The sequence below is a fragment of the Bos taurus genome, chromosome 8, assembly GCF_002263795.3.
Source record: "Bos taurus isolate L1 Dominette 01449 registration number 42190680 breed Hereford chromosome 8, ARS-UCD2.0, whole genome shotgun sequence".
In the NCBI taxonomy this organism is placed as follows: Eukaryota; Metazoa; Chordata; class Mammalia; order Artiodactyla; family Bovidae; genus Bos; species Bos taurus.
Genome location: NC_037335.1, coordinates 25,459,283 through 25,486,560, shown reverse-complemented (window position 1 = coordinate 25,486,560; position 27,278 = coordinate 25,459,283). Strand labels below are relative to the sequence as shown.

Below are 27,278 nucleotides of genomic sequence, written 5' to 3'. Positions count from 1 at the left end.
TGTTTGAGTTGTTTCCATTTTTGCCTATTAGGGATAATGTTGCTATGAACCTTAGCATACCAGTCTTTATGTGGATGTATGTTTTCATTTCTCTCAGGTAAGATACCTAGGAGTGAAATTGCTGGGCATGATCAGATGATAAAGAATCTGCCTGCAATGCAGGAGACCCGGGTTTGATCCCTGGGTTGGGAAGATCCGCTGGGGAAGGGAATGGCTCCCCATTCCAGTATTCTTTCCCAAAGAAGTCCATGGACAGATGAGCCTGGTGGGCTACAGTCCATAAAACCCATACAGTGGGTTGCAGAGAGTTGAACATGACTGAGCAACTAACACTGGAGAAGGCAATGGCAACCCACTCCAGTACTCTTGCCCGGAAAATCCCATGGACAGAGGAGCCTGGTACTCTGCAGTCCATGGGGTCACGAAGAGTCAGACACGACTGAGCAACTTCACTTTGACTTTTCACTTTCATGCATTGGAGAAGGAAATGGCAACCCACTCCAGTACTCTTGCCCGGAAAATCCCATGGACAGAGGAGCCTGGTACTCTGCAGTCCATGGGGTCACGAAGAGTCAGACACGACTGAGCAACTTCACTTTGACTTTTCGCTTTCATGCATTGGAGAAGGAAATGGCAACCCACTCCAGTGTTCTTGCCTGGAGAATCCCAGGGACAGAGGTGCCTGGTGGGCTGCCGTCTCTGGGGTCGCACAGAGACGGACATGACTGAAGCGACTTAGCAGCAGCAGCAGAGCAACTAACACACACACGATAAATATATGTTTCTTAACTTTTTAAGAAACCATTAAACTTTTTCTAAAAAGGCTGTATTTTACATTCCCAGCAGCATTACAGGAAGGCTCTAATTTTTCCACATCCTCACTTATGATAATAACACATTATTGTCATTTTGATTATGAAAATTCTAGTGAATATAGAGTGCTATTTCATTGTGGTTTTGATTTCCATGTTCCCTAATATACCATTTCATTTTAATAATGCATTTGGATTTCTTCTCATTATTTGATAACACCCCTTTGAGGTTAGGAATCTTTTACATATCTTTGTCCCATAGCATTTAGCATTCCACCTCAAACAAAGTAGATGCATAAGAATTATCTGATACTTGACATTAAAATATTATAATTAATTTGTAAAGGAAGGAGAAAGGAATTAGCATGAATTGAATGTCATTTCTGTGTGTGAAGTTTTAAAATATATTATCATTGAATTCCCAGCCTTGCCAAATAAGTTATAAGAAGTGAAAACAGACTCAGAGTTTAAGTGACTTGCCAACTAGTGACATGCAGTACTGAGCTGGAATCTGAACCGTGGACTCTCTAACTGTAACTCTAAAGCCCAGACCATAAAAGTAAAATAGGTGAAATGTCCACAGGAGACTTGAGACCAGAAAAGAGTGTGGCTACAACGTGGATGTGTCTTTTCATACTGTAACATAATTAATTTCTCTCTTTCTCAGTTGCCTTTGCTTTTCCAAGCAATTTTTCTCATATTTTGGTGAGTTTGAGAATCCATACGAAACCCACTAGCCTCCAGTTCTCCGCATTTACATGCATTTGGCCTTTCTTCCCCCACCAGTGTTCCACGAGCTGCGGGGAGGGCACCCAGACACGAAGTGCCGTTTGCCGGAAGGTGCTGAAAACCGGTGTCTCATCAATTGTCAATTCCTCCCTGTGCCCACCCCTGCCATTCTCTTCATCCATCAGGCCCTGTATGCTGGCCACCTGTGCAAGTGAGTACGTCAGTGCTCTGGGATGGGGAGAGAGCAAGAGCGGTAGCTTTTCCTGAGCCCGAGAGCAGTGGGGATAGTCAGGCAGTAAAGCCCTCAGAGGGCATCAGGCTGCTGATCTCAGCTAGAGATGGAAAAGGAATCTTAATTACACATGGCCAGGCAGAAGGCTCTTCTCCACTGGGGGAAAACCAGCTTGCAGGAGGTAGAGCAAAGTGTACTTGCTGGCATGTGGAGATCTGGAAGCTGGAGTCAGTATATTACTAATGAAGTCTAATGTGACCCACTCCAGGATTTTAAACTAAACAGTGTGTTCTGTTTACTAGTAACCCCTAGAGGTATAACACTTCTGAGGTCTTCTCTCCATGTATATGGGGGCCATGATGCTCTGTAGGACCCAAAAGGGAGACATTCTCCTTCTCTTTCTCCTCTGCTTCTTTTTATGATTCTGATTTCTTTCTTTTTAAAAAAATATTTGTAATTATTTATTTTAATTGGAGGCTAATTACTTTACAATATTGTAGTGGTTTTTCCCATACATTGACACGAATCAGCCATGGGTGTACATGTGTCCTACATCCTGAACCACCCCCCCACCTCCCTCCCCATCCCATCCCTCAGGGTTGTCCCAGTGCACCAGTTTTGAATGCCATTTCATGCATCAAACTTGGGCTAGTGATCTATTTCACATATGGTAATATACATGTTTCAATGCTATTCTCTCAAATCATCCCACCCTTGCCTTCTCCCATAGAGTCCAAAAGTCTGTTCTTTATATCTGTGTCTCTTTTGCTGTCTCACATATAGGGTCATCGTTACCATCTTTCTAAATTCCGTATATATGCATTCCATATATACACTGTATTGGTGTTTTTCTTTCTGACTTACCTCACTGTGTAATTGGCTCCAGTTTCATCCACTTCATTAGAACTGATTCAAACATGTTCTTTTTAATAGATGAGTAATATTTCTTTTTTAAAAATGTCCTTTTAAAGAGAGGAACTGTCTTTCTCCTAGAATCACCCTCCATCTAGAACCCTTCCTCTCAGTTTCTAGGGTTAGAAGGCCCCGAGAGAGTGATAGCAGGTTGCCCAGCTGCACCTCCTTAGCTCTCCCCTGCTTGATTGTGGCAGCAGCTTGATGGCCCACACTTGGTAGCCAGCTCCTCCCGTAAAACAAGGCAGGAAACGAAGGGCCTGGCCAAAGCAAACTCTAAAGCGCTTTCCCTCTCCTTTCTTTGGTCCCCATCTCTCTTTCTTCTCTCCACCCTCACCTTTTCCGCTCTCTCTTGTCGCTGCTCCTCACTCTACCCTTTCTCCACTCTCCGCTTCTCTTTCTGTCTGCTTTCGTTGCTTTCATTCCAGGGCCCGGGCGGCCATCCACAAAGCATAGTCCTCACATCGCTGCAGCAAGGAAGGTCTACATCCAGACGCGCCGGCAGAGGAAGCTGCACTTCGTGGTGGGGGGCTTCGCCTACTTGCTCCCCAAGACCGCGGTGGTGCTGCGCTGTCCCACGCGGCGCTTCCGCAAGCCCCTCATCACCTGGGAGAAGGACGGCCAGCACCTCATCAGCTCTGCCCACGTCACTGTGGCCCCTTTTGGGTACCTAAAGATCCACCGCCTCAAGCCCTCTGATGCGGGAATCTACACCTGTTCGGCGGGACCAGCCCGGGAACAGTTTGTGATTAAGCTCATCGGAGGCAACCGGAAGTTGGTGGCCAGGCCCTTGAGCCTGAGGATCGAGGAGGAGGCCCTCGCGATGAGGAAGGCCAGCCCCAAGGAGGCCCTGCAGACGCACAAACACCAGAACGGCATCTTCTCCAACGGCAGCAAGGCCGAGAAGCGGGGCATCCCCGCCGACACTGGGGGCCGCTATGACGACCTGGTCTCACGGCTGCTGGAGCAGGGGGGCTGGCCGGGAGAGCTGCTGGCGTCGTGGGAGCTGCAGGACTCCACGGAAAGGAACGCGTCTTCAGAGGAGGACCAGAACGCCGAGCAGGCCCTTCTGCGTCTGCCCTTCACCATGGTGACGGAGCAGCAGCGCTTGGACGACATCCTCCGGAACCTCTCACAGCAACCCCAGGAGCTCCGCGACGTCTACAGCAAGCATCTGGTGGCCCAGCTGGCCCAGGAGATCTTCCGCAGCCACCTGGAGCACCAGGACGCGCTCCTCAAGCCGTCCGAGCGGAGGGGCCCCCCGGTGGCCATCCCTCCCCATAAGCACGTGTCTGGCTTCAGCAGCTTCTCCCGGATCTTGTCCACTGGGGAGGGCGGGGGCGGCTCCCGCCGGCCGCACCGCAAACCTGTCATCGTCCGCAAGATCTCCGCCGCCCAGCAGCTCTCTGCCTCGGAGGTGGTCACCCACCTCGGGCAGACGGTGGCCCTGGCCAGCGGGACACTGAGCGTGCTTTTGCACTGTGAGGCCATTGGCAACCCAAGGCCCACCATCAGCTGGGCCAAAAATGGAGAAGAGGTTCAGTTCAGCGACAGGTGAGTTTTGCAGTTACCTGGTCTGGGAAGAGCTGGGGGGAAGGGGTCAACTTGTGCGGGCACCCTGTTCATTCTTCCTTCAAGGTGTTAGCAAGGATAGAGCTTAGAGTATTGGGCCTCAGGGACCTCTCTCATCATGGGTTTTACGCTCTCTCAGTACTGATGGACTGTTTAAGCAAAGATAAAGTATTTAATTTCTCTGAACTGTATTCTCTCATCTTTGTAAGATAATGGTAAGAATGCCTACAACCCTCAATCCCCATAGGATCACTGAGATTAATGAGATTCTCTCCGGATAACTCTGAACCTTTGGCAGGAAGCTATCATTCCAGCCCAAGGCATTATTACATTACTGTTTTTGTGAGATGAACCGCTGAAAAGCTTGCACACCAGGATACTGTCTATGTGTGTGTGGTCCCCCAGGGCTGGGGACAGAGTGCAGCCAGCACCTGCTGCTCCCCGTGGGTGAGCCCATCCTCTGTCTGCGCTGGACAAGGCTGTTTGTTCCAGAAAGCTTTTATTCCCGGTTGGATCTGTGATTAATTATCCTATTATTTCTTGGTGTCTCTGTTTTTGTGTGTCTTTACTGGGACGACAGCATGCATTTGCAGGTTTCCTTGGGCCATGGCCATTCATAATGTAGAATCAATAGTGATAGAAGAGGTAATAATAGTATTTTTTTTGTACTATCTGTGTGCCAAAACCATGCCTTGCTTCCTACGTACCTCCTCTGTAATCTTTATAAACAGGCTTGTCCAGCCTTGACAACAAATAGAGCTGGCATTGACTGAGTAACAACTGTCTTCCAGGCAGGTGTAAATGCTCCGTGTGCTTTATCTCAGTGAATTCTAACAGCAGCCCTAAGAGGTAGTATAATTTTTATCCACACTTTACAGAAGAGAAAACCAAGCCTAGCAACTTACTAAAGATCACATTTATTAGGTGGCAGAGCCAAGATATGTGACAGAAATAAGAAAGGCAGCCAATGGAAGAATCACAGTCTATGGATGAGAGAGGAACTTTAAGGTCTGTGCTTCAGAGTCCTCATTTTAACTTATTATCTTCACTGAGTTCCTGAAGCATGCTCTTTTCATTAAATGTCCTTTTAAATACTATTGTTCAGTTAATCCTCTTCACTGGCCTGCTTATGAGTAAGGAAGGAAAGAAGGCAGGATATAGTATGTCAGGCAGTGTGCCGGGTTTATTTATATGTCACTACATTTGTTCTTCTGACAGTCAAGCCACTAGATTGACATTATCCTCCAGTTTCACATAAGAAATTGAAGTTCAGCAGCTCACCCAAGGTCACACTTTAGGAAAGGCCTGATTAAGGATTCAATATCAAGTTTATTGGATTCCAAAGAAGAGTTCTGTCTGCTCTTCCGAAACTTGATGAACAAACATGACTTTGTCCATCCGGCCTACACCTTGTGTGTTTTTGAAATGTCGACAGTATTGCTTCTCAACCCGAGCGCTTACAGATCAAACAGCTTTAACAACAATACTAATCATTTTTTTTCTGTGACACTCTGCTCAATGCTTTAAAGGTATTATCTTGTTTAATCTTAAAAAAAAAAAAAAAAAAAACAGCCTTATGAGATAAATACCATTACTGTTACAACATCAGTAATAAAAAAAGCTAAGGCACAGATGTTGGACCCACACAGAAGCACTGGAGACAAGGATTGAATGCAGACAGTTTGTTTTGAGAGCCTATAATGGTAACCTCTCCTCTTGTTTGCTTCTTGATCCTCCCCAGCATAGATTTTCCTTGACCAGCTTCTCTGCTATGATCCCTGCAGTTCTTTCGAGAAATCTTTGTAAGGAGTCTGTGGGTTAGGCTAAAGTTGCAGTAAATCACATTGAGGTCACTGGGTCTCAGGGGGCAGCTCCAACATCAGACCCCCAGAAGGACGGGACTGATTGAAAGTTGTCCCGTGGTGCTCAGGTGAGTGGTGCACTGGAACTGCCTCTGTCATTGCACCGGTCACACCTATTATGCCCAAACTGTGCCATGCCTGCCATCAGCCAGTTCCTATTTTACTCATATCTTCTGGGCCTGTTGCCCTGAACTGGTGTTATTGAGATCAAAGGGAATAGCAGTTGGCTGTATGAGGGGAAAGATGGGAATTAACATTTCTTGACTAACTCCAGCCACTGTATCCCCATGCCAGCAACTTCCACAGCCATCATCTCTTAATGTCCACTGCCAGGTGTAACATACGAGCTGATAGCCTTATTTCAGAGATGAGGAAACCAAGGTTCACAGTAGTTAAGGAAGCTGACCCCTGTTAAATAGCTAGTAAATGGCAGAATCAAAAGAATAAATTCAAATCCAGTTCTGCCCAATACAAGCTCATGTTGTTTTGAGTGACTAAGTTCATGTTTTCATGCATCTCCTATATTTGATTCTGGATACCAAGTTGCCTCAAGACGCCTGCTATTTTCTCCTAGCCTTTTCCAGGGTCCCTTCCCTACTTCCTCCTAAAGGGTTTACAATGACACAGGCCACTGAGATGGGGAAGGGGATGATCAGGACTTTGTTCTGCCTGGAACTTCAAGGAGAATATTGAGGCCATGGCTTACTCAGGGGTCCCAACAACTGCCTTGAGTGCTGGAGTTTATGAAATCCAAGGATCATGCCTCATCTTGGTCACTGGTGACTGCAGGAAAAATGTGGGAGGAATTAGAAGGACTGAGGTCTTTGGGCTGGTCTTGCCAAGGCCCTTTGCTTTCCATGGCCTTAGTCCCTTCATTTAAAAAGTGAGGGAGGTTGTAGCAAATCATCTCTGATCTACCCTCTTCATTCCTTGATAGAAGGTCACAGAAGGTTAAAACCCTTGTGCTAATGGAGAGTGGGGAGAGCCTTGAGCATGTTACTTCGAAATTTGTCCTACAAGTTATCTTCCGAGTGGTTCACAGAGGTTCATTGATCACACGAGTTTGGGATATGCTCGCTTAAAGTTAAACGTATGTATTTACTTCTGGACTTTACTTCTATTTTTTAATATAGTATTTGATTTTTTCTTTTTTTTTATAAAAGTAATGAAAAGGCTATAAAAAATTCAAATAATACCTGAATCTATAAAGTAAAAATGCAGATCTCTTTCATGCCCCCAGTTCTATTCCCCAGAGGCTGTCAGTCTTAATAATTCAGTATATACCCATTTAGAATTTTTATATATTTTACTGTATTATATATGTCACATACGCACATAAGATTTGTGTTTTTTAATGCAATGTTATGTTTACAAATTTGAACTAATTTCTATTCAACAACATGTCTAGGAGACATTTCAGAATAGTATGTAGAGGTCAATATCACCTTTTTAAACCACTGATTACTGGTCTTGAATGTATTTAACTAACCCTCAAGGGAAATTACTTTGGTTTTTCCGTTTTAAACTCCTATAAGCATTCCAACATGTATAGCATGCAGTGTTTTCCAAGTACTTCTTTGATCAATGAATAATTTTTTGGTCTAATAATCTCAAGGACATCAATAATTCTTAAAATACTACTTTTGCCTTTTAATTTTTACCTTAATGGGCATTAGGAGTCTAATGGCTTTAAGATGAAGAAGAGTCAGCAGAATCTTGCTAAAAAAAGAAACCTGGCAGCCAGTTGCTAAAGATGAAAAGTTGTAGGCCTAGGACAGAAGAGAGCAAATTCTAGGTCATGAGCCACCAGGATATTAGTGGGAACAGGGGATTACATAAAGAAGGAAAGCACAGGGACTTAATGAGCTTCCACTGGTTAAGACTTCTCTTTCCAATGCAGGGTGTGTGGGTTCAATCCCTGGTTGGGGAGCTAAGATTTGTGGCCAACAAAACAAAGCATAAAACAGAAGCAATATTGTAACAAATTCAATAAAGACTTTTAAAAAATGGTCCACATTAAAAAGAAGGAAAAAAACCACATAGGGGTCATGAGCAAACAGTACTACAGTTTTTGCCACTATCAAGATATTTTTTCCAGATCTAGCCTTAACGGAACTTTTTAATGCAAGTTAATGGCATGCAGTAGGGAAAAATAAGAGATTTCCGTTTCTGATCCTTGACATCATAATTTTTCCATTTTGCTTAGCTAGCCAGTAAGAAATATGGCTGGAGCTTAGTGTTTTATGCAGTTTTCCAAGTGCTGTTTGAGAAAATAAAATGGTTGCATCTGTACAGAACACACAGGAGCCACAGAACTGCCATTGGGACTGCTCTGCTGTGGCTGTTGGTGACCTCTTTTGTGTTGGATTTCATTGCTTGTCATCATTCCTGTGTCTGGTAGCGGTTCAGAAATGCTCATTTATTTTTAAACAGAGAAGTGCTGAAATGCTCGGTGTTATAGTTCAGTTAGTCTGTTTTTGCTTAGTACCCAAATCCATCTTTCTGAAAGAGTCTGCAAACTTCAGCCGGCTATTGGTCTGAAGGACTTTACAGATATATTCAAGTACACTCTGAAAGCCTGAGCCACCAAGAAAGTGACTGAAGTCTGTTGTCTTGGCTTTTAAATATGCCAAAGCTTGACTTAAAAGAAGCTGGCTTTCAGAAAGAATCACTAACATTTCAGATACTACTGCATCTCATCAGGTGTATAACTTACTAGTTAAAAGGAATTCACCTCATTCTTAGAAGCACATGTCAACTTCTTAAGCAATCGTTTACAAATCGTTTAGTGTATTAAAACATCCTGATTCTTCCTAATTCCTACTTCTTCCTTTATTTCACATACGTTCCCATGCTTACTCTGAACCAGACCGCATGTTAGATTGAGGGATGGAGGAAAAAGAGGCTCATTCCCTGTAAAGGCAACTCAAACTCTAGTTTGGAAACCAGAGAAGTAAATGCAGGGTGTAAATGCTAAGTGAAAGGAAGGCATATTTCTTTATCTCATAAGTATTAATCTATCTGTCATATACCAGAGACACACCTACTTGCTGAGAATATTGTGGTGAATGAAACGCAAGTTCTCTTGCACTTCATGAACATTTAGATATCTGCTCAAATGGCACACGTCGGGAAGAAAACTTCCCTGCTCATTCTGTCTAAAAGAGCACTCCTTATCATTCTCTGACCCTTTAACTCTATTTTACTCACAGAATTTTATCATCCTCTGACATATCGCATATGGATGTGTTGATTTCCTGTCCATAATGGTAGGAATTTTCTTTACTGCTGTGTCCCCAGTGCTGGAAAGAGTACCTGGCACTAAACAGGTACTAAATAAACAGTGAGTGAATTAATGAGTGAGTGCGAAGCAAGACTGTAAACACAGAAAAGGACACAAGAAAAATAGCAGATGGTGATGAGTGCTGGGCAGGAAATGAAACAGGGCTTTGAGAAAGAATGACCTGGTGACCTCACTAGGTGAGTTACTCTGAAGAGGTGACCTGAAAGCCGAGAGCTGAGTGATAAGCAGGGTCCAGCAATAGAACATCAGAAGGAAGAACCTTCCTGGGCAAGGGAGAAGCAGTGCAAAACTCCCAAAGGGAAGATGAGTTTATTGTGTTGAAAGAACTCAAAAAGAAGACCATTTGGCTGGAGTGTGGCAGGCTGAAGGTAGAGGTGATATGGGATGCCATGGGGGCAACCAGAGACCTGGATGAGAAGTTGGGGTTTTGGTCTGAGCACCACAGGGAGATTTTAGAGGCTATTAATCAGGAAAGTAAAATGATATGATTTCCATTTTTATTGACCCACACTGGCTACTTTGTGGTAAGTAGATTATAGACAAGCATGAATAGAAGCTGGGGAGCTATCAGGGGGCCCTTTGCAGTTGTCCCTTCAACTCCCCAAGTATCTCTGTTGGCCATTTGGTAGTGATAGGTGCCAGAGAATGAGATCATAAATAAGGAAATGTCCCTGCTCTCCAGAAACTGAGATATACTGGAGGGCTACTAGAGAATACTACACTCCAGTGGTTTGAAAACATTAATATTATCACTCTCAAGTAGCTAATTTATAACCTGGAAATATTTCACATATAGAAGGCTATCTTAGGTCCCCCACCAAGGTTGTTAATTATGCGTTTTTAAAATCCTTACCTGATATTTCCACTCCGTTCATGATGGAGTTCTCTTCTATTTGCCCACCTTGCATCTGGGGCCACATGTAACATAGAACATACACTCTTGTGTAAAGCCTCCTCCCCCACAAAAAGCTTATTTCTAGTTTGTTCAAAAAGAAGAAAGTTGTCTCACAAAACATGCCTTATCTAATCTGAGCTCTCAACAACATTCTACACAGGCTGAAACCTTCTTTCTAAAAACGCTCTCTTACTACTTTAGAAACCACACACACTTGGCTTACTTCCTACTTCTCTGGTTATTCTATCTCAGCATCTTTGGGATCCTTCCTTCTCTACCCACCTATTAGCTACCCACTTAGAAGTCTCACTCTGTATACACTAGTGATCCCTTGGCTCCAGGACTCCTCTGTATGCTGATTCTCCTGTATCTAGCACAGAGTACATCTTTCTTCTGATTCAGATGTAAAATTGTCTGCTAGACATACTAACCCAGATGCCCCACAAAAGGTCAACTCAGTATCTCTAAGGACTTTCCAGGTGGTGCTAGTAGAAAAGAACCTACCTGCCAATGCAGGATGTGGATTTGATCCCTGGGTTGGGAAGATCCCCTGGAGGAGGGCATGGCAACCCACTCCAGTATTCTTCCCTGGAGAATCCCATAGACAGAGGAGCCTGGCGGGCTATAGCCCATGGGGTCACAAAGAGCTGGACACAGACTGAAGTGACTAAACACACATGCACAATATCTCTAAAACTAAACTCCTCAGTCCTTATCTCAGTAAAGAATACCTCCAGCCATCCAGCTTTCCAAGCCAAAATATAGGTATGCCTCAGAGATAGGGCAGGCTCAGCTCCAGATCACAATAAAGCCAATATCACAATAAAGCTAATCAATAATTTCTTGTTTCCCAGAATATATAAAAGTTATGTTTACACTACACTGTAGAGTGCAATAGCATTATGTCATAAAAGCCAATCTATATTCCTTAATCTAAAAATATTTTCTTGCTATCATCTGAGCCTTCACAGAGTCACAGTAGTAACATCAAAGATCACAGATCACCATAACGAATATAATAATGATGAAAAACTTTGAAATATTGCAAAAACCACCAAAATATGACACAGAGATGTAAAGTGAGCAAATGCTATTAGAAAAATAGTACCAATACGGCCTGGATATGAGGGGAGTTTGGTAGAGAACGGATACACGTATATGTCTGGCTGAGTCTCTTCGCTGTTCACCTGAAACTATAACAACATTCTTAATCTAACTATTGTTGTTCAGTCACTAAGTTGTGTCTGACTCTGAAACTCCATGGACTGCAACACACCAGGCTTCCCTGTCCTTCACTATCTCCTGGAGTTTGCTCAAACTTATGTTCACTGAGTCAGTGATATCATCCAACCATCTCATCCTCTGTCATCCCCGTCTCCTCCTGCCCTCATTCTTGCCCAGCATTTGGGTCTTTTCCAGTGAGTCGACTCTTTATATCAGATGGCCAATGTTTTGGAGCTTCAGCATCAGTCCTTCCAATGAATATTCAGGGTTGATTTCCTTTAGGGTTGACTGGTTTGATCTCCTTGCTGTCCAAGGAATTCTCAATAGTCTTCAAAAAGCATCAAAGTCTTCAGAAAGTTCAAAAGTATCCATTCTTTGACTATACTGATCTTTGTTGGCAAAGTACCATCTCTGCTTTGTAATACGTTGTCTAGGTTCGTCATAGCCTTTCTTCCAAGGAGCAAGTGTCTTTTAATTTCATGGCTGTAGTCACTGTCTGCAGTGACTTTGGTGCCCCCCAAAATAAAATATGCCATTGTTTCCCCGTCTATTTGCCAGGAAGTAATAGGACTGGATGCCAAGGTCTTCATTTTTTGAATGTTGAGTTTTAAGCCAGACTTTTCACTCTCTTCTTTGACATTCATCAAGAGGCTTTTTAGTTCCTCTTCACTTTCTGCCGTTAGGGTGGTGTCATCTGCATATCTGAGGTTATTGATACTTCTCTTGACTGTCTTGATTCCAGCTTATGATTCATCCACCCCAGCATTTCACATGATATACTCTGCATATAAGTTGAATAAGCAAGGTGACAATATATAACCTTGACATACTCCTTTCCCTATTTTGAACCAGTCTGTTGTTCCATGTCCAGTTCTAACTGTCACTTCTTAACCTGCATACAGGTTTCTCAGAAGGTAGGTAAGGTAGTCTGGTATTCCCATCTCTTTAAGAATTTTCCATAGTTTATTGTGATCCACACAGTCAAAGGCTTTTGTGTAGTCAATGAAGTAGAAGCAGTTGTTTTTCTGATGATCCAGTGGATGTTGGAAATTTTTTTAATTAATTTACTTTTTAATTGAAATATAATTGCTTTACAGAATTTTGCTATTTTCTGTCAAACCTCAATATGAATCAGCCATAAGTATACATGTATCCCCTCCCTTTTGAACCTCCCTCCCATCTCTCACCCTATCCCATCCCTCTGGATGTTGACAGTTTGATCTCTGGTTCCTCTGCTTTTTCTAAATCCAGCTTATACATCTGGAAGTTCTCAGTTCACATACTGTTGAAGCCTAGCATGAAGGATTTTGAGCATTATCTTGCTAGCGTGTGAAATGAGGGCAATTGTATGGTAGTGTGAACATTGCCATTTCTTCGGTATTGGAATGAACACTGACCTTTTTCAGTCCTGTGGCCACTGCTGAGTATTCCAAATTTGATGGCATACTGAGTACAGCACTTTCACTGCATCATCTTTTAGGATTTGAAATAGCTCAGCTGGAACTCCATCACCTCCCCTTGGTTTGTTCATAGTAATGCTTCCTAAGGCCCACTTGACTTTATACAGCAGAATGTCTGACTCTAGGGGAGTGACCACTCCATCATGGTTATCTGGTTCATGAAGACCTTTTTTGTATAGTTCTTTGTATTCTTGCCACCTTTTCTTAATCTCTTCTGCTTCTGTTAGGTCCTTACTATTTCTGTCCTTTATTGTGCTCATCTTTGCATGAAATGTTCCCTTGGTATCTCTGATTTTCTTGAAAAGGTGTCTAGTCTTCCCCATTCTATTTTTTCCTCTATTTCTTTGCATTGTTCCCTTAAGAAGGCTTTCTTATCTCTCCTTGATGTTCTTTGGAACTCTGCATTCAGTTGTGTATATCTTTCCCTTACTCCTTTCCCTTTTGTTTCTCTTCTTTTCTCAGCTATTTGTAAGGCCTCCCCAGACAACCATTTTGCCTGTTTGCATTTCTTTTTCTTCGGGATGTTTTGGTCATCACCTCCTGTACAGTGTTACAAACCTCCATCCGTGGTTCTTCAGGCACTCTGTCTACAGATCTAATCCCTTGACTCTATTTGTTACTTCCATTGTATACCCCGAAACAACATAAAAAGCTTTTTAAGTGTTCAATAGAAGCCATCAGATACTAAGGAAAAGAAACAAGGAAAAATAGCACCAATAAGCTTGTTCCATGCAGAGTTGCCACAAACCTTCAATTTATTAAAAAAAAAAAAAAATAGTATCTCTGAAGCACAAGAAAGTGAAGTGCAATAAAATGAGGCCTGCCTGTATTTCTAGACTGTTCCAGTTCTTCAATGGGTCTTTCACCCTCCACTGACCTCCGTTCCCACTGCCTGTCCTTGGCTTATGTGTCAGCTCTCAATGATGGCAGCAGCCTCCTAACTCTATATTTGCCTTCTCAAGACCAGGGATTGGCAAATTCCAGCCAGTGGCTTTACATTTTTTAAAGAGCTTATTAAGAATGGCTTTTGAAGGATTATTAAAAGAGTCGTTGAAATTGAGCCCAGAGCTGTTTAATTAACTTGCTTAAGATCCCTCACTTAATAAGTAGTGGAGCTAGGGTTTGAACCCAGATAACTTAAAGGATTATGAAAGGAATGACTTTTGTATTTTTAAAGGATTATTAAAGACAAATAAAAAGTGGAATATACAACAGAGACCATAGGTGGCCCTGAAAGCCTAAAGTATTTGCTATATGTCCCTTTATAGTAAACGGATTCTCACTTCTGCCCTAGATCATTGACATGCTACTGCCAGAGCATCTTTCTAGCAAAGTCATCCATGATGCTCCCAGGCTTAAAATTTTTCCCTTGGCCTGCCAGCATTTGAAGATGATTTCCAAATGCCCTAGCATGATATACAGTGTCCTTTATCATCTGACGTCTGCCTACCTTTCTTGCTTCATTTCTTACCAGACCCCTCACTTCACCCCGCTGAGCTCTGCCCTTCCACGATACCCAGTTACTTGCTGTGTATGAGTTTGCCTGGGAACTTCCAGCCACTAGAAGTGAGTAAGAGCAAAGAGTCAATATCTTGTGGTGCCTTAATCGCCCATCACATCCAGGCCAGTGGAGAAATCCTCCTCATCATGGGCATCATTGCTAAGAGTTATGAGCACTTGCTTTGAGCTACAAGACGTTCTCAGTGTTTTATAGATGTCCATTTATTTTGATGTTGTTGTTCAGTTTCTAAGTCGTGTCTAACTCTTTGCAACCCTATAGACTATAGCCCACCAGGCTCCTCTGTCCAGGGGAATCACCCAGGCAAGAATACTGGAGTGGATAACCATTTCCTTCTCCAGGGGATCTTCCCGACGTAGGGATTGAACCCACATCTCTTGCATTGGCAGGTGGATTCCTTACCACTGAGCTGCCAGGGAACACCTCACCCCATTTATTCCTAGAATAACCCTTTCAGGTTACTATTCCAGTTTTACAAATATTAAAATTGAAGCACAGAGATTGTTAGATTCAGTCTGGCCCCAGGGATCCTGTTTCTTTGTATTGATTTTAACCTTGGTTGAATACATGGGCTTGCCCCTGTTTTAGAAAGAAGCCATTGGGGTCAGCTGAACTTAGCATAATCCAGCATTCTATCCTCTAGCCGGCTGGCTTCCAATATGTGAGGCTTTTGTTTTTATTGTGGCATGTCTGTTTCAGGGAAAGACTTTTCTTCTCTCAGTCGCTCTCCCTTTACATATACACACCCAGCTGTAAATATGCACAGTGCTCGGCACATAATAGGCACTCAGTAAACATTATTATTGTCACATCTGTGTTTGTATCTCTAATCATGTGTGTTTACAGCATTGACAGCCTGTGCATGTATGTGTTTAGGTACCTCGACCACAAACAAGATGAAGCTGAACCATTTCTTGCTTTTCAGTCATTCTGCTAAATACTGAACACTACCCAGGCCTTTCTATTCTGCACCACATTTGAGTTGAGATTCAGGCAAAAGCTGAATTTGCATTTGGAAATGAGGCATGCTAGCTGAAAAATCTTGTAACTCCGCCCCACATCTAATACCAGGAAGCTCATGTCATTATGGACAAATATATGTCCAGTATTCCTCCATCTGAATCCAACTCCAGAAACAATACCTCTAAGGATGTTCAGATTCTCCCAAATTTCCAGAGGGAGCTGGGTTACCAAACTGGGAAGGGAGGCTGATTGAGGATCAATCTTTTCCTCCGAGAAAGATCTACATACTGCTGATAGTCCCACACTGGCAGGGAAGCCCCCACTTTCTACCCAACACCTTCGGTCTAAGAGTGAGCCTATAGTCACATACTCCTCATAGCTCAGCTGATAGAAATCTTAAAGCATTTAAACAAGACTTTCCTAAAGGTCATGTGACTTTTCAGAGGAATGCAAATGAACATAAAGACAAATATGAAACTAGAGACTTGGGAGAAAATACTGATTCCTTCTTCAGTTCAGTCGCTCGGTCATGTCCGACTCTTTGCGACCCCATGGACTGCAGCGTGCGAGGCTTCCCTGTCCATCACCAACTCCTGGAGCCTGCTCAAACTCACGTCCATCGAGTCGGTGATGCCACTCAGCCATCTCATCCTCTGTTGTCCCCTTCTCCTCTCCTTCTTAGGGATGGAGAAACAGCTCACAGGTGCCATTTCATCTATATGGAGCCCTAGGGAACAGGCTAATGCCAAAGAGTTTCTGCCTTTTGATCCCTAAGCCAGTCCCTGCTTTCTTTCTGTTGTGGTTCTGGGTGCACCCACCTCACTCCACCAATCCCTTTGGTCAGGAGGAGCAAGCTAATGGTTACAGCAGTTAACCCTGAGGACAGCCCACAGTGGTAGTGAACAGGAAGGCTAGAATCATAGCATCTTAGTTCTGCCACTTAATAACCACAGGAGTCTAACAGCTCTGAACCCTTGTTTTCTCATTAGTTAAAATGATCATAACCACCCTTCAGAAAAGTGAAGAAGAAGAGAAATATTATCTGTAGTATGCCTGGCACACAGTGGATACACATTTGATAATATAATCATTGTTCATTAGAGATGAGGCCAGTGTACCACACACCATCTTCCAGGATGTCACAAAATCAAGAGCATTACTCTTATTTTGAGGAACCCCTGGGCAGTTGCTGGAATACTAGCACTAAAAAGGTGTCTAGGAAAACACAATGTGATGGAGAATTGGCAGCCTATATCCAGACAACAGGAGAGTGTGCTTATACTCTACGGACAGTTTTTTCTGATGTTTTTGATCTGGTAGGATAGAGAAATATGTATGCTCTAAATGTTTATACTTCCCAGAAATCTCTGGACAGTGTTCCAAAGTGGTGTTGAATAGAAGATGAATTAAGGAGTATTTGGAAGGCTTTAGCTCGGGCAACACAGAGTATCCACAGATGGAAACTTCTTCGAATGGAAGAGAGAATCAGATGGAAAATGCCTCCAGGGTCAATTTCAGAACCACACTTGTGAATAATGCTATATGTAAAAGTCATAAGCACATGAAATGCAGTTTCTAAGTTTGTAGATAATATAAAAACTGGAGGCTGGGCAGATAGTGAGGGAAGAAGAAACCAGTTTCAATTTGGTTTGGCTTCTTTCCTTTATAGAAAAGGAAATGGAGATGACAAATGTTTTTCCCAGTGGAAAAGTATAAGAAAAGCAAGTCAGAGAAAAAAGAGCCATCTCAGTAAATAGATAAAGCTTAGCCAAAAAAAAAAAAAAGATAGAAGATCAGTGCAAGGTCACAGAAGTGACCGGCATGAATCAGAGAACATTAGAGAACACAAGACAATTAGTGACAACCAGTCACTGTCTACTCTCTGAAAAGCTGGAGCATCTCAAAAGATCCCCCTAACAGTTAATTTATTCTTCCTGGAAAAGTGGTCCTAACAAATGGCATTTCTGAAAAAGTGGTTAACATTTTAGTATAAATGAGGAAGACACCAAAACAAACCAGAAGTGAAAGTGCTTCCGTGTTCTAGGTTGGGGTCAGCAAACTTTTCTTGCAAAGGGCCAAACAGCAAACATTTTAGCTTTGCAGGTATCCCGTCTGTCTCAACTATTCAGTTCTGCCAGTGGAGCATAAAAGCAGCCATAGATTCTTAATCTGCTGTGGCTGAATGCCAATAAAACTTTATTTACAAAAGCAGGTGACAGCTGGCTACAGTTTGATGATCTCTATTCAAGGTAAATAGGAAATCCAGTCAGTCGTTTCATGCAGAGGTCTGCAGTTTGAAATGAATTACCTGGCAGGAAGATAGAACTACTCATATTAGCAAATTCAAGATTTTATGAATTTCTGAAGAGAAGGAAGCTGAAGGGTTTGGCAGAAAGTATTAGGACAGAGTTAAGAATGTGTGGTCAGTTGACCTTTCCCATTCCAAAAATATTTTCTATACTTCCACCTGGAGCAGTCATGGAGCTTCCAGCATTAAGTAACTTTTAGTTGGCAATTAAAAGCAGCCAAGGTTAAAAAAAAAAAGTTGCCCTTGCTAAATGGTGATACAAAACTCTTCATGAACCTCAAGTCTGTTCCCCAAAATGTCTGTACAAAGTAAAACTCTCCCCTGCAAGGGTCTGAGCTACTATAATTTTTGGCTTCAGAAAAACATTCTTGCAGAAGATGTCTTCTCACAATATTCTTTCTGTCCTCTAGCTTCAAGCTACTTAAAATCTAGAAAATTCTTGTTAGCAATTGTCCATTTCCCTGAGTAACGACAAACCTTGGCACAAATTACCCCCCAACAAAAATGAGGCCAAACCGCATGCCTTCCAGCTATTTAAAATCCAGAATATTCTTATTAGTGATTGTCCATGTCCCTGAGAAACATTGGCATATATTACACTCAACCAAAAATAAAGCCAAACCACATGCCTTCTTACTAGGCCCCAGTGGATGTTTGAATAGAGTCCATTTTTTTTAAAGGTCAAAGGTCATTCCCCATTCCCAATTCCCTGCACCAACTGAGCAAGTTACTTTTCAGAGCTTTTGTGTCCTCTCTAAAATATGATAATGTCAGACCAGTAACATGAACGAAATTGTATGAAGCTTGGACACTTGTCTACTGAATACCTGCTCCCACTCTCCCTTTGTGGTAGATTTGATTATCCTAATCTTAGGAATCCCTAAGCAGAAGAAAAGTCAGCATTTCAGGGTAAGACAAAGACCTCAGTACCTCCTCCTTGGAGTTGTGAGCTGATACTCTTTGCACAATATTCTTTAACTGCTTCTAAGCTCACTTTTTTCCAATTCTTACTCTTTTCCCAATTTTACTTTTTTTTTTTGCAATTGCAGAATTCTGGCATTTTTAAAAGTGTTCTAAAATATCAGTATCTGGTTAATAGTGTTAAAACAATTATGGAAATGACTAGTTGTCTTTATTCCGAGATTCCTGAGTCAAGAATAGAATTGAGGCTGCTGCCAGCCCAGTGTGCCACGTGGCCTCAGCCCTCTGCTTGTCTTTCCCACCCGCAGGGTTTCCACCAAGATACACCCACTGTGGCCCACACCCTGCTCGCTCACACAGCAGACCCCTCACCTCTTCCCCCGTGGCCCTGATTCATGTATTTTTTTCTTGAAAACTGTTCATTTCTCAGTCATTTACCCATGTCAAAGCAGCTCATCACAACATCCAGATTACATTAGGTTCAGATATGAAGAGTGAATGATGATGGCAACAGTAATGCTAATGATGTTGTTCAGTCGCTTAGTTGCGTCTAACTGTGACTTCAGGGACTGTAGCACCTCAAGCTCCTCTGTCTTCCGCTTGTCCTCTGGAGTTTGCTCAGATTCATGTCCACTGAGTCACTGACGCTACCTCATCTATCTCATCCCCTGTCACTCCCTTCTCCTTTGGCCTACAATCTTTCCCAGCATCAGGGTCTTTTCCAATGAGTCAGCACTCACATCAGGTAGTCAATTTTCTAATGAATAGTCAGGGTTGATTTCCTTTAAGATTGACTGGTTCTATCTTCTTGCTGTCCAAGGGACTCTCAAGACGCTTCTCTAGCACCACAATGCGAAAACATCAATTCCTTGGCACTTAGCCTTCTTTATGGTCCAGTTCTAACATCCGTATGACTACTGGCAAAGCCATAGCTTTGACTATATGGATCTCTGTCAGCAAAGTGACGTGTCTGCATTTCAGTACACTGGGTTTGTCATAGCTTTCATTCCAAGGGGCCAGCATCTTTGAATTTTGTGCTTGTGGTCACCATCCTCAGTGATGGTTTGGAGCCCAGGAAAATAAAGTCTGTCAGATTTGATTTTCTTGGTGATATCAAAAACAACCACTAAATATTAATAGTAACCTACACTTCCCTAGTATTTACTACTTGTCACATACTTTTCTGTGTTTTTGAAATACCTGGACTCAACATAGAATATTCACAACACCCCTCAGTTGGTGCAGTAACGCTCCTCATTCTGTGGGTGAGACAACTTTGCCACTCAGAAGTAAATTACTTGTGCTAGGTTACAGAGCTACTGAGTGGGACAACTGGGGGCTGGGGCCCAGTCCCTGTGGCTCTGGAGTCTGTGCTCTTATCCACTGTGCTATGTTGTCAAAATGATGATTTTCAGCTCCACTGCTTGGAAGGTCACTAAACAAGTGTTGTGGCTTCCCTGGTGGCTCAGATAGTAAAGAATCCACCTGCCATGAGGGACGCCTGGGTTCGATCCCTGGGTTGGGAAGATCCCCTGGAGGACAGCACGGCAACCCACAGTATTCTTGCCTGGAGAATCCCCATAGACAGAGGACCCTGGCGGGCTACAGTCCACGGGGTTGCAAAGAGTCAGACATGGCTGAGCGACTCAGCACAGCACAAACATGTGTTTATTAAGTACCCGTTCCTTGTGTGTACATGCTCAGTCCTGTTAGACTCTTTGTGAACCCATGGACTGTAGCATGTCAGGCTCTTCTGTCCATTGAATTTTCTAGGCAAGAATACCAGAGTGGGTTGCCATTTCCTACTCCAAGGGATCTTCTCAACCAGGAATCAAACCCAGGTCTCTTGCATCTCCTGTGTTGCCAGGCAGATTCTTTACCAGCTGGGAATCCCCATTTATTTAGCATGTCAGCACTACACTGAATACTGAAGTGACAACTATAAAAAGGAGTCCTTTTTTTAATTTATTTTTAATTGGAGGATAATTGCTTTATGGTATTGTGTTGGTTTTGACCATATAGCAACATGAATCAGCCATAGGTATATGTGCGTCCCCTTCCTCTTGAACTTCCCTCCCACTTCCCATACCATCATTCCCCTCTAGGCTGCCCCAGAACACCAGATTAGAGCCCCTACATCATACAGCACATTTCCACCGGCTGTCTAATTTTACATATGGTAACGTGTGTGTTTCCATTCTGCTCTCTCCATTCGTCCCATCCTCTCCATTTCACCCTGTGTCCACTAGGCTATTCTTTATGTCTGCATCTCCATTGCTGCCCTGCAGATAGGTTTATCAGTACCATCTTTCTAGATTTCATATATATGCATTAATATATGATAATTTTCTTTCTCTGTCTGACCTACTTCATTCTGTATAATAGGTTCTAGGTTCATCCACCTCACTAGAACTGAGTCAAATGCATTCGTTTTTGTGGCTGAATAATATTCCAATGTGTATGTGTACCACAACTTTTGAGGTATTTGTTTTCAATCTAACTGAAGGGAAGAGATGTGGTAGAGTGAAAGGACTTCATAGCACAAGGTAAAACACCTCTGCAACGTCAAGAAAAGAAGGGATTCTCGTGGACTGTGGAAACACAGAAGGTTGAACTAGAACTTGTTCTTTAGGGATGGGGAGAATTTGAAAGAATCAGCAGGAAGAGGAAGAAAATGAACACTGCTCAAAACCAATGACAAGGAGAGTCAACGAGGCCATATTGGATGGAAAGATAAGTCTGTGCTAGAATGTGGGGCAGATAAGTTTGAAAAGATGAAGGAGACACTATTCTAAAGAGAAAGGATGTACCTATAATTTCCAAGTTCTAGTTGAGAAAATGGGTTTAAGAATGATTTGTTAGGATGAGAGTCTTGAAATGGTACATCATGGTCCATGTAGCAAATGAGTATTTCTGTGTCTAGAGCTTGAAATTTTCCTCTGACAACTGGAAATTCCAAGGAGGAATTTCAAAATGGAAATGTAGATTACCCCTACCTGTACCACTAAAAATTACTAATTTATTAGATGTATCTGATGCTTGAGCTGATGCCTTTTTACTTAGAAAATAGTGAGAAACTACTTCTTAGAAATAGTTCTTCAGAAATTGTAAGCTCACTCCTTTATTTGATCCTCACAAGATCTCTCTGAGATATTCTGCTCAATATGCAGAAGGAACATAGAGGCTCACAGAGCTGAAACACTTGCCCAAGACTACCACCTGAGTCCACGTCTCTTGACTGTACTTGGGAATCCTTTCCCCCACTGCAGTTTCACATGGTTAGCTGTGGACATGACTTTGAGAAGTGGGCAGTTACATACAGTGGTGTCTCCACTGAGCCAAGGATTTTGAAGGCATCATGATACCACCCCATGTACAAGATTTCTAGACCTTTCCTCAAGACACCCAGAGAAACTTCCTTGCAAATGCAGAGAGAACTCCATCTCAAGCAGCTTGTGCTTGGTAGGACTGACCCAGGAGCACTTTGTCCATAACCTACTCATTTGGACAATGAAGGCTTGTGCAACTGAGACAATTATTTGTACTCTCTCAGGTGGTCTTTAATTTGTAAAAGACTTGAGAAGGCAGGCTGTCACCTTTACAAGTAAAGGTCACCAAAAAAAGCAAAACTGCTCTTTCATTTCCTAGCTAAAAACAATGGGCAAAGAAATTAAGCAGTAAGTTTTAGCCCAGTAAACCAAAAGGGAATGTAGGTGTGGAAGAAAAGCAATGAGTAGTAATACCTAATAAGACTACAGCGCCATTTGCTATATAGGTCTTAATTATGCCCTATTCCATGTCCCCTCGTGTCCCCTAATTCCATAAATTCCGCAACAACCCCAGAGAAATCTTTCTGGTTTTGTTTGGAAAGCAGCACTATGTTTCCATGCCTGTGCGTTCTAAAACAGGTCTGTCAAATCTGAAACCTAAATACAAGCTGACAGAAATCAGCTCCCAACAAATTAAGTTAAATTAATAGAGTAGATGCCTGAAATACAAAGAAAATCTTTTTTCCCCAGGAGTCTCTCTCTCTCTCTCTAGATGCCAGTCTAAATAGATTAAAGTAAACCTCAGTCTCCAGCAAGCCCTTTTCTTTGCCTTGTCACATTTCCTAGAGAGTCCTGCATGGGCGCCCTCTCCAGAAGTATTGCTCCCCCTAGTGGCAGCCTCCAAACTCCCATCTACCAATTTTATGGGCATATTAATGGAGAGGGAAATGCCATCTCACTCCAGTATTCTTGCCTGGAGAATCCCGTGGACAGAGGAGCCTGGTGGGCTGCTGTCCATGGGGTCGCACAGAGTCGGACACAACTGAAGCGACTTAGCATGCATGCATGCAAAGATGTGATTGAAAGAAAGTACTGGACCAAGAAACCCTATTTCAAATCTTGACTTTGATGCCAAATAACTATGTACATCCTTGAGCTAAAGAGTTCAGTTTTATGACTACAAGCAATTTCTAAGTATACACAGTAAATAAGAAATTCAGATTCATCCTGTGTAGATTTTGTCTTAAGACAACATTTAAGACTGTTTTATGATGGCAAATACTTTAGTTTCTTTATCTTTGTATGCAGTCTATGGAATAGAAGACTGTATGAATGCCAAATATTCAGATCTATATTCTCTTTTTTTTCCATTCCCATTATTCCCATCTTAGTTCAGACCCTTACGGCTTTGTACCCAATATGATGGATCTCCCCACTTCTCTTCACCAACTTTGTGTGAGTTCTTTTCCAGGCTCATACAGTCAGGAAGCATCATGGCTCACTCAGTAGCCTGGAGGAACTGTTACAGTAAGCTTACCTCCACTTAAAAGGAGTTAGTTGGGTCAGGCCCAATGTAAGAGTGGAGTTTACACTCTCTGCATGAGACCAGGCAGGTACAGTAGTTCTATGGGAAAAAATAAGATGATCTGACTATAGAAGCTAATAAATTACCTGGTGTGGTGACGGGTCGGGGCGGGGCGGGGGGGGGGGCGGCAGCGGGGAATTGGCCAGTATCATGAACCCCTCTCACTTCCTTCCTCACAATCTTTTCATCCCCTGTCGTTTCTCAGTTTTAATTCTCTATCACAGTGTGAAGCATTACCAAAGGAAGGGTCACTGGATATACCAAGAGGAGGTCTGCAGCTTCCTTATATACCTCATTTTAACAGTTCCTTCTGCTGGATAGGAAAACATATTTCAACTGGGTTTTAAAAATTGATATGCTGAAATGTAGAAAAATAAAGCTTAGAAACAAAATCAAATTCAGAAGACCTATCTTCTAATCTCCTCCTCTAAATATTCTCTTCAAGAACCTCTTCTGATAGAACTCTGATAGGGAAGCAACTATCCCAACAGCCTTGAGAATTTAGCAAATCTTCATCCCTGCCTTTTGAGGATGGTAAAACTGAATAATGATCCACTGAGTTCAGGAGATATCAGAGGACAGAGGAGCATGGCGTGCTGCAGTCCATGGGATTGTGAAGAGTTGGACCTGACATAGCAACTGAACAACAATAGCAAGTTCAGTCATCTTAAGTGATCAGTCTGTCAAGCCTGCTTTGATTATTCCTGTTTGGAAATTGGTTTGGAGGCATCCATATTCTTGAGAGATCATAAAAATTTAAATCATCAAGTCAGCATTTCATTTTTTTAATCGAAAACAGCCTGAATATGTGAAAAGATTTAGCAATAATACCATGCTGCATCTATTAAGATTCCTACTAAAAAAAAAAAAAGATATTATCTAAATATTGTATGGCTTAGCAAAGATAAGCAAATTATACAATCATCTTTCTCTTATTATCTCTTTGAATAAACTAACCAACTAGAGTGTAATTGTTGATTTTGAGAGAAAACACCTAACTTGGGTGGATGAGTGAATGAATGAGTGGATGAGTCCAGTCACAGTGTCTCATAGCCTCTCTGTCATCCCTCACAAAGTTTCAGCTCTCCTTCAATGCCACGGAAGCCAAACTGTTCCTGTAATAGCGGTGATAGTCTAAAATGGCACTGAATCAAACACAATCATCCAGAAATTTCCCTTTAGCTAAGGTTTTCAGTTTCCTTCCTCACTGTTACCAGAACTGCCCATACATAGGAGACCGGAGAAGGATTGATGCAAGCCCTGATTTTCCTCTCTCCTGCCTTTCCTCCAACAGGAGGTAAGAAAAAGCAGTGCAGTAGGCCCAAGGCCGAGAACAGATTTGAGAAGGGCTGATTCATTGCCAGACTAGTCACCCACCTCAGAATAATTAAGAGCTGACTAGAGGTGATGCCAGACTACACGTACCAATAGAGTCTGGAGAGGCCCAGCCGAGACATAGTGAAGAAAAAGAAGTGTGTGGTGGGAGACTGCCGGTGGGACAGGAGATCTGAGTCCTAGTCTTAATTTTATCATTAAATATTGTTTTGTGCCTTACCTGAAAAGCAACCCCTTACCTGCTTGACTCCCATAGATGGATGCTAACATATGAGGGGAACATATGTTGGAAGCTCTTGGAAGCTTTGGAAATTAATAAGGAGGTGATGGAAGTGACTGACTCCAGGAACTGCAAAGCCACCACTAACTCATTTCCATGCTGTTGAATGATGTATTGACCTAAGGCCTGGTCAGGTCCGGCACTGGATCTCTAAAGTTCCCATCCAATCCTCCCCCAACTCTTCTAGATTTTCCACCTCCACATACACACTAAAGTTATCATCAGCCTCACCATGAGCTTAAAGTCATCATTAGTCATTTATCTACTTAACTACCATAGAAGGTACTTCTTAGAAATGGCATCCATCTAGGAAAAAAAAAAAAATAGCCTGAGATAGGTGTGGATTTTGAAGCTCATGATATGTACTCACCATTTGATTCTCATAATCCCTTTCAGGTAAAGCAAAGTATCTGAACTCCATGGTGATTATTCTAGAATTATCTCTACCATGACCCTGAAGGGCAGGCTTTGCCTTCATTCTTCTGGCATCTTCTCTACAGAGGGCCCTCTGCCAAGAAGTGTGGGAAATGAAACAATAAATAAGATCTAATTTTTGTGCCCAGTAGTATTTCCAGACTAATGAAGACAAAAGAATTGAGACACAGTTACACATACAGCTTCCTTCAGCATCTTCTCGTCAGTAGCCGATTTCTGGCTTCCTCTCTCCCACCTCCAAGCCTTAACAGATGCCTTTCTCCATATCTGGAAGCTCTGCCTACTCTCCACCATCCAGAGCATTAGTAACTCTTCCTTTATAACTTTGCCTTTTCCTGAAGCCTTCCCCAAATCCATCTGCACCATTCATTCTAACGTCTCCTCTCACCCCCAGTGTATGTGTTACGTGTATTCAGTGTCCATAGGCTGTCTGCTCCAACAGTTAGCATTTAGCCCAAGCAGGCAACAAACTGCATAAGCAATCCAAAACCGCCTTATTTGGGCTCACTTCCAGAATCACACTCAACAAAGTGGCAAGAGAGGCTGTTTCCCGTGTGTCACTGTGGCCAGTTTGTGCCTGTTGTTAAACAGGGTTCTGTTTACTGTCCCCTGGGGTTCCTTCCAGCTTTACCCATGTCCGGTGCCAAAAAGGAGTCAACTGACCTGACCAGGTCTACATTTCTTTTCTGTTGCTCCAGGATTCTTCTGCAGCCAGATGATTCCTTACAGATCCTGGCACCTGTGGAAGCTGATGTGGGTTTCTACACTTGTAATGCCTCAAATGCCTTGGGATATGATTCTGTCTCCATTGCTGTCACATTAGCAGGTAATGTGAAAACCGCTGTTCAATATGGAAACTGCTAAGTAGGTGCCACAGCATGCTAAGTGGGGTCAGGGAGACAGACATAAATGAGATCCATTTCCTGCCTTTGGAAGTTTGTGACCTATAATTGTAATTAAATGAAGATAGCATGTAATATGAGATAGAATGAATGAAATAAGTTTTGATAACTAAAGAGGGTACAGTTTCATTCTACCTGAGAGGTCTTAGACTTGGGGTAGAATTTTGATAACAGAGATGCAGGGACGAGCATGAGCATAGATATATACAAGGAAGTAGTCTATGAGGGAACATGACTCATGACCTAAGGTCATCAAATGATCTTTTCATTTCTCCTCCCACCTATTACAAAGGAAACTAAGACCCTTGGGTAGTTGGAATTCTGTGACTGTGGGCTAGAGCACAAGTGTTCTCTCTGACTGTTTATTTCAACCTTTTTCTCTAATGCACCTGCCAGTACTTCACCTTTATCCATAGAGCTTAGGCAAACCATTCTATACGTGGCCACGTCAGAAAATCACAATTCAGAGTGCAGTGCTTCCCAAAGTTGCAATTTGGTATTTTTTTTTTAATTTTTCATTTTATGTTGATGTATAGCCAATTAACAGTGTTGTAATAGTTTCAGCTGAATAGCAAAGGGACTCAGCCATACATTTGCACATATGCATTCTCCCCCAAACTCCCCTCCCATCCAGGCTGCCACGTAACGTTGAACAGAGTTCCTTGTGCTATACAATAGGTCCTTCTTGGTTATCCATTTTAAACGTGTTAGTCGCTCAGTCATGTCCAACGCTTTACGACCCCATGGACTGTAGCCCAC

At 42.6% G+C, this 27,278-nt stretch overlaps 1 protein-coding gene across 3 annotated transcripts in view; it reads left to right on the top strand.

The window, feature by feature from the left end:
* The window catches only part of ADAMTSL1 (ADAMTS like 1), a 1,134,169-nt gene that overhangs the window by 974,822 nt on the left and 132,069 nt on the right, over positions 1-27,278 (top strand). For all 3 annotated transcript variants that reach the window (XM_059889384.1, XM_024996068.2, XM_015472431.3), the window contains 3 exons: positions 1,599-1,752; positions 3,114-4,239; positions 26,316-26,443. In XM_059889384.1, coding sequence (XP_059745367.1) covers positions 1,599-1,752; positions 3,114-4,239; positions 26,316-26,443 — 1,408 coding nt within the window. The remainder of the gene's footprint in view (positions 1-1,598; positions 1,753-3,113; positions 4,240-26,315; positions 26,444-27,278) is intronic.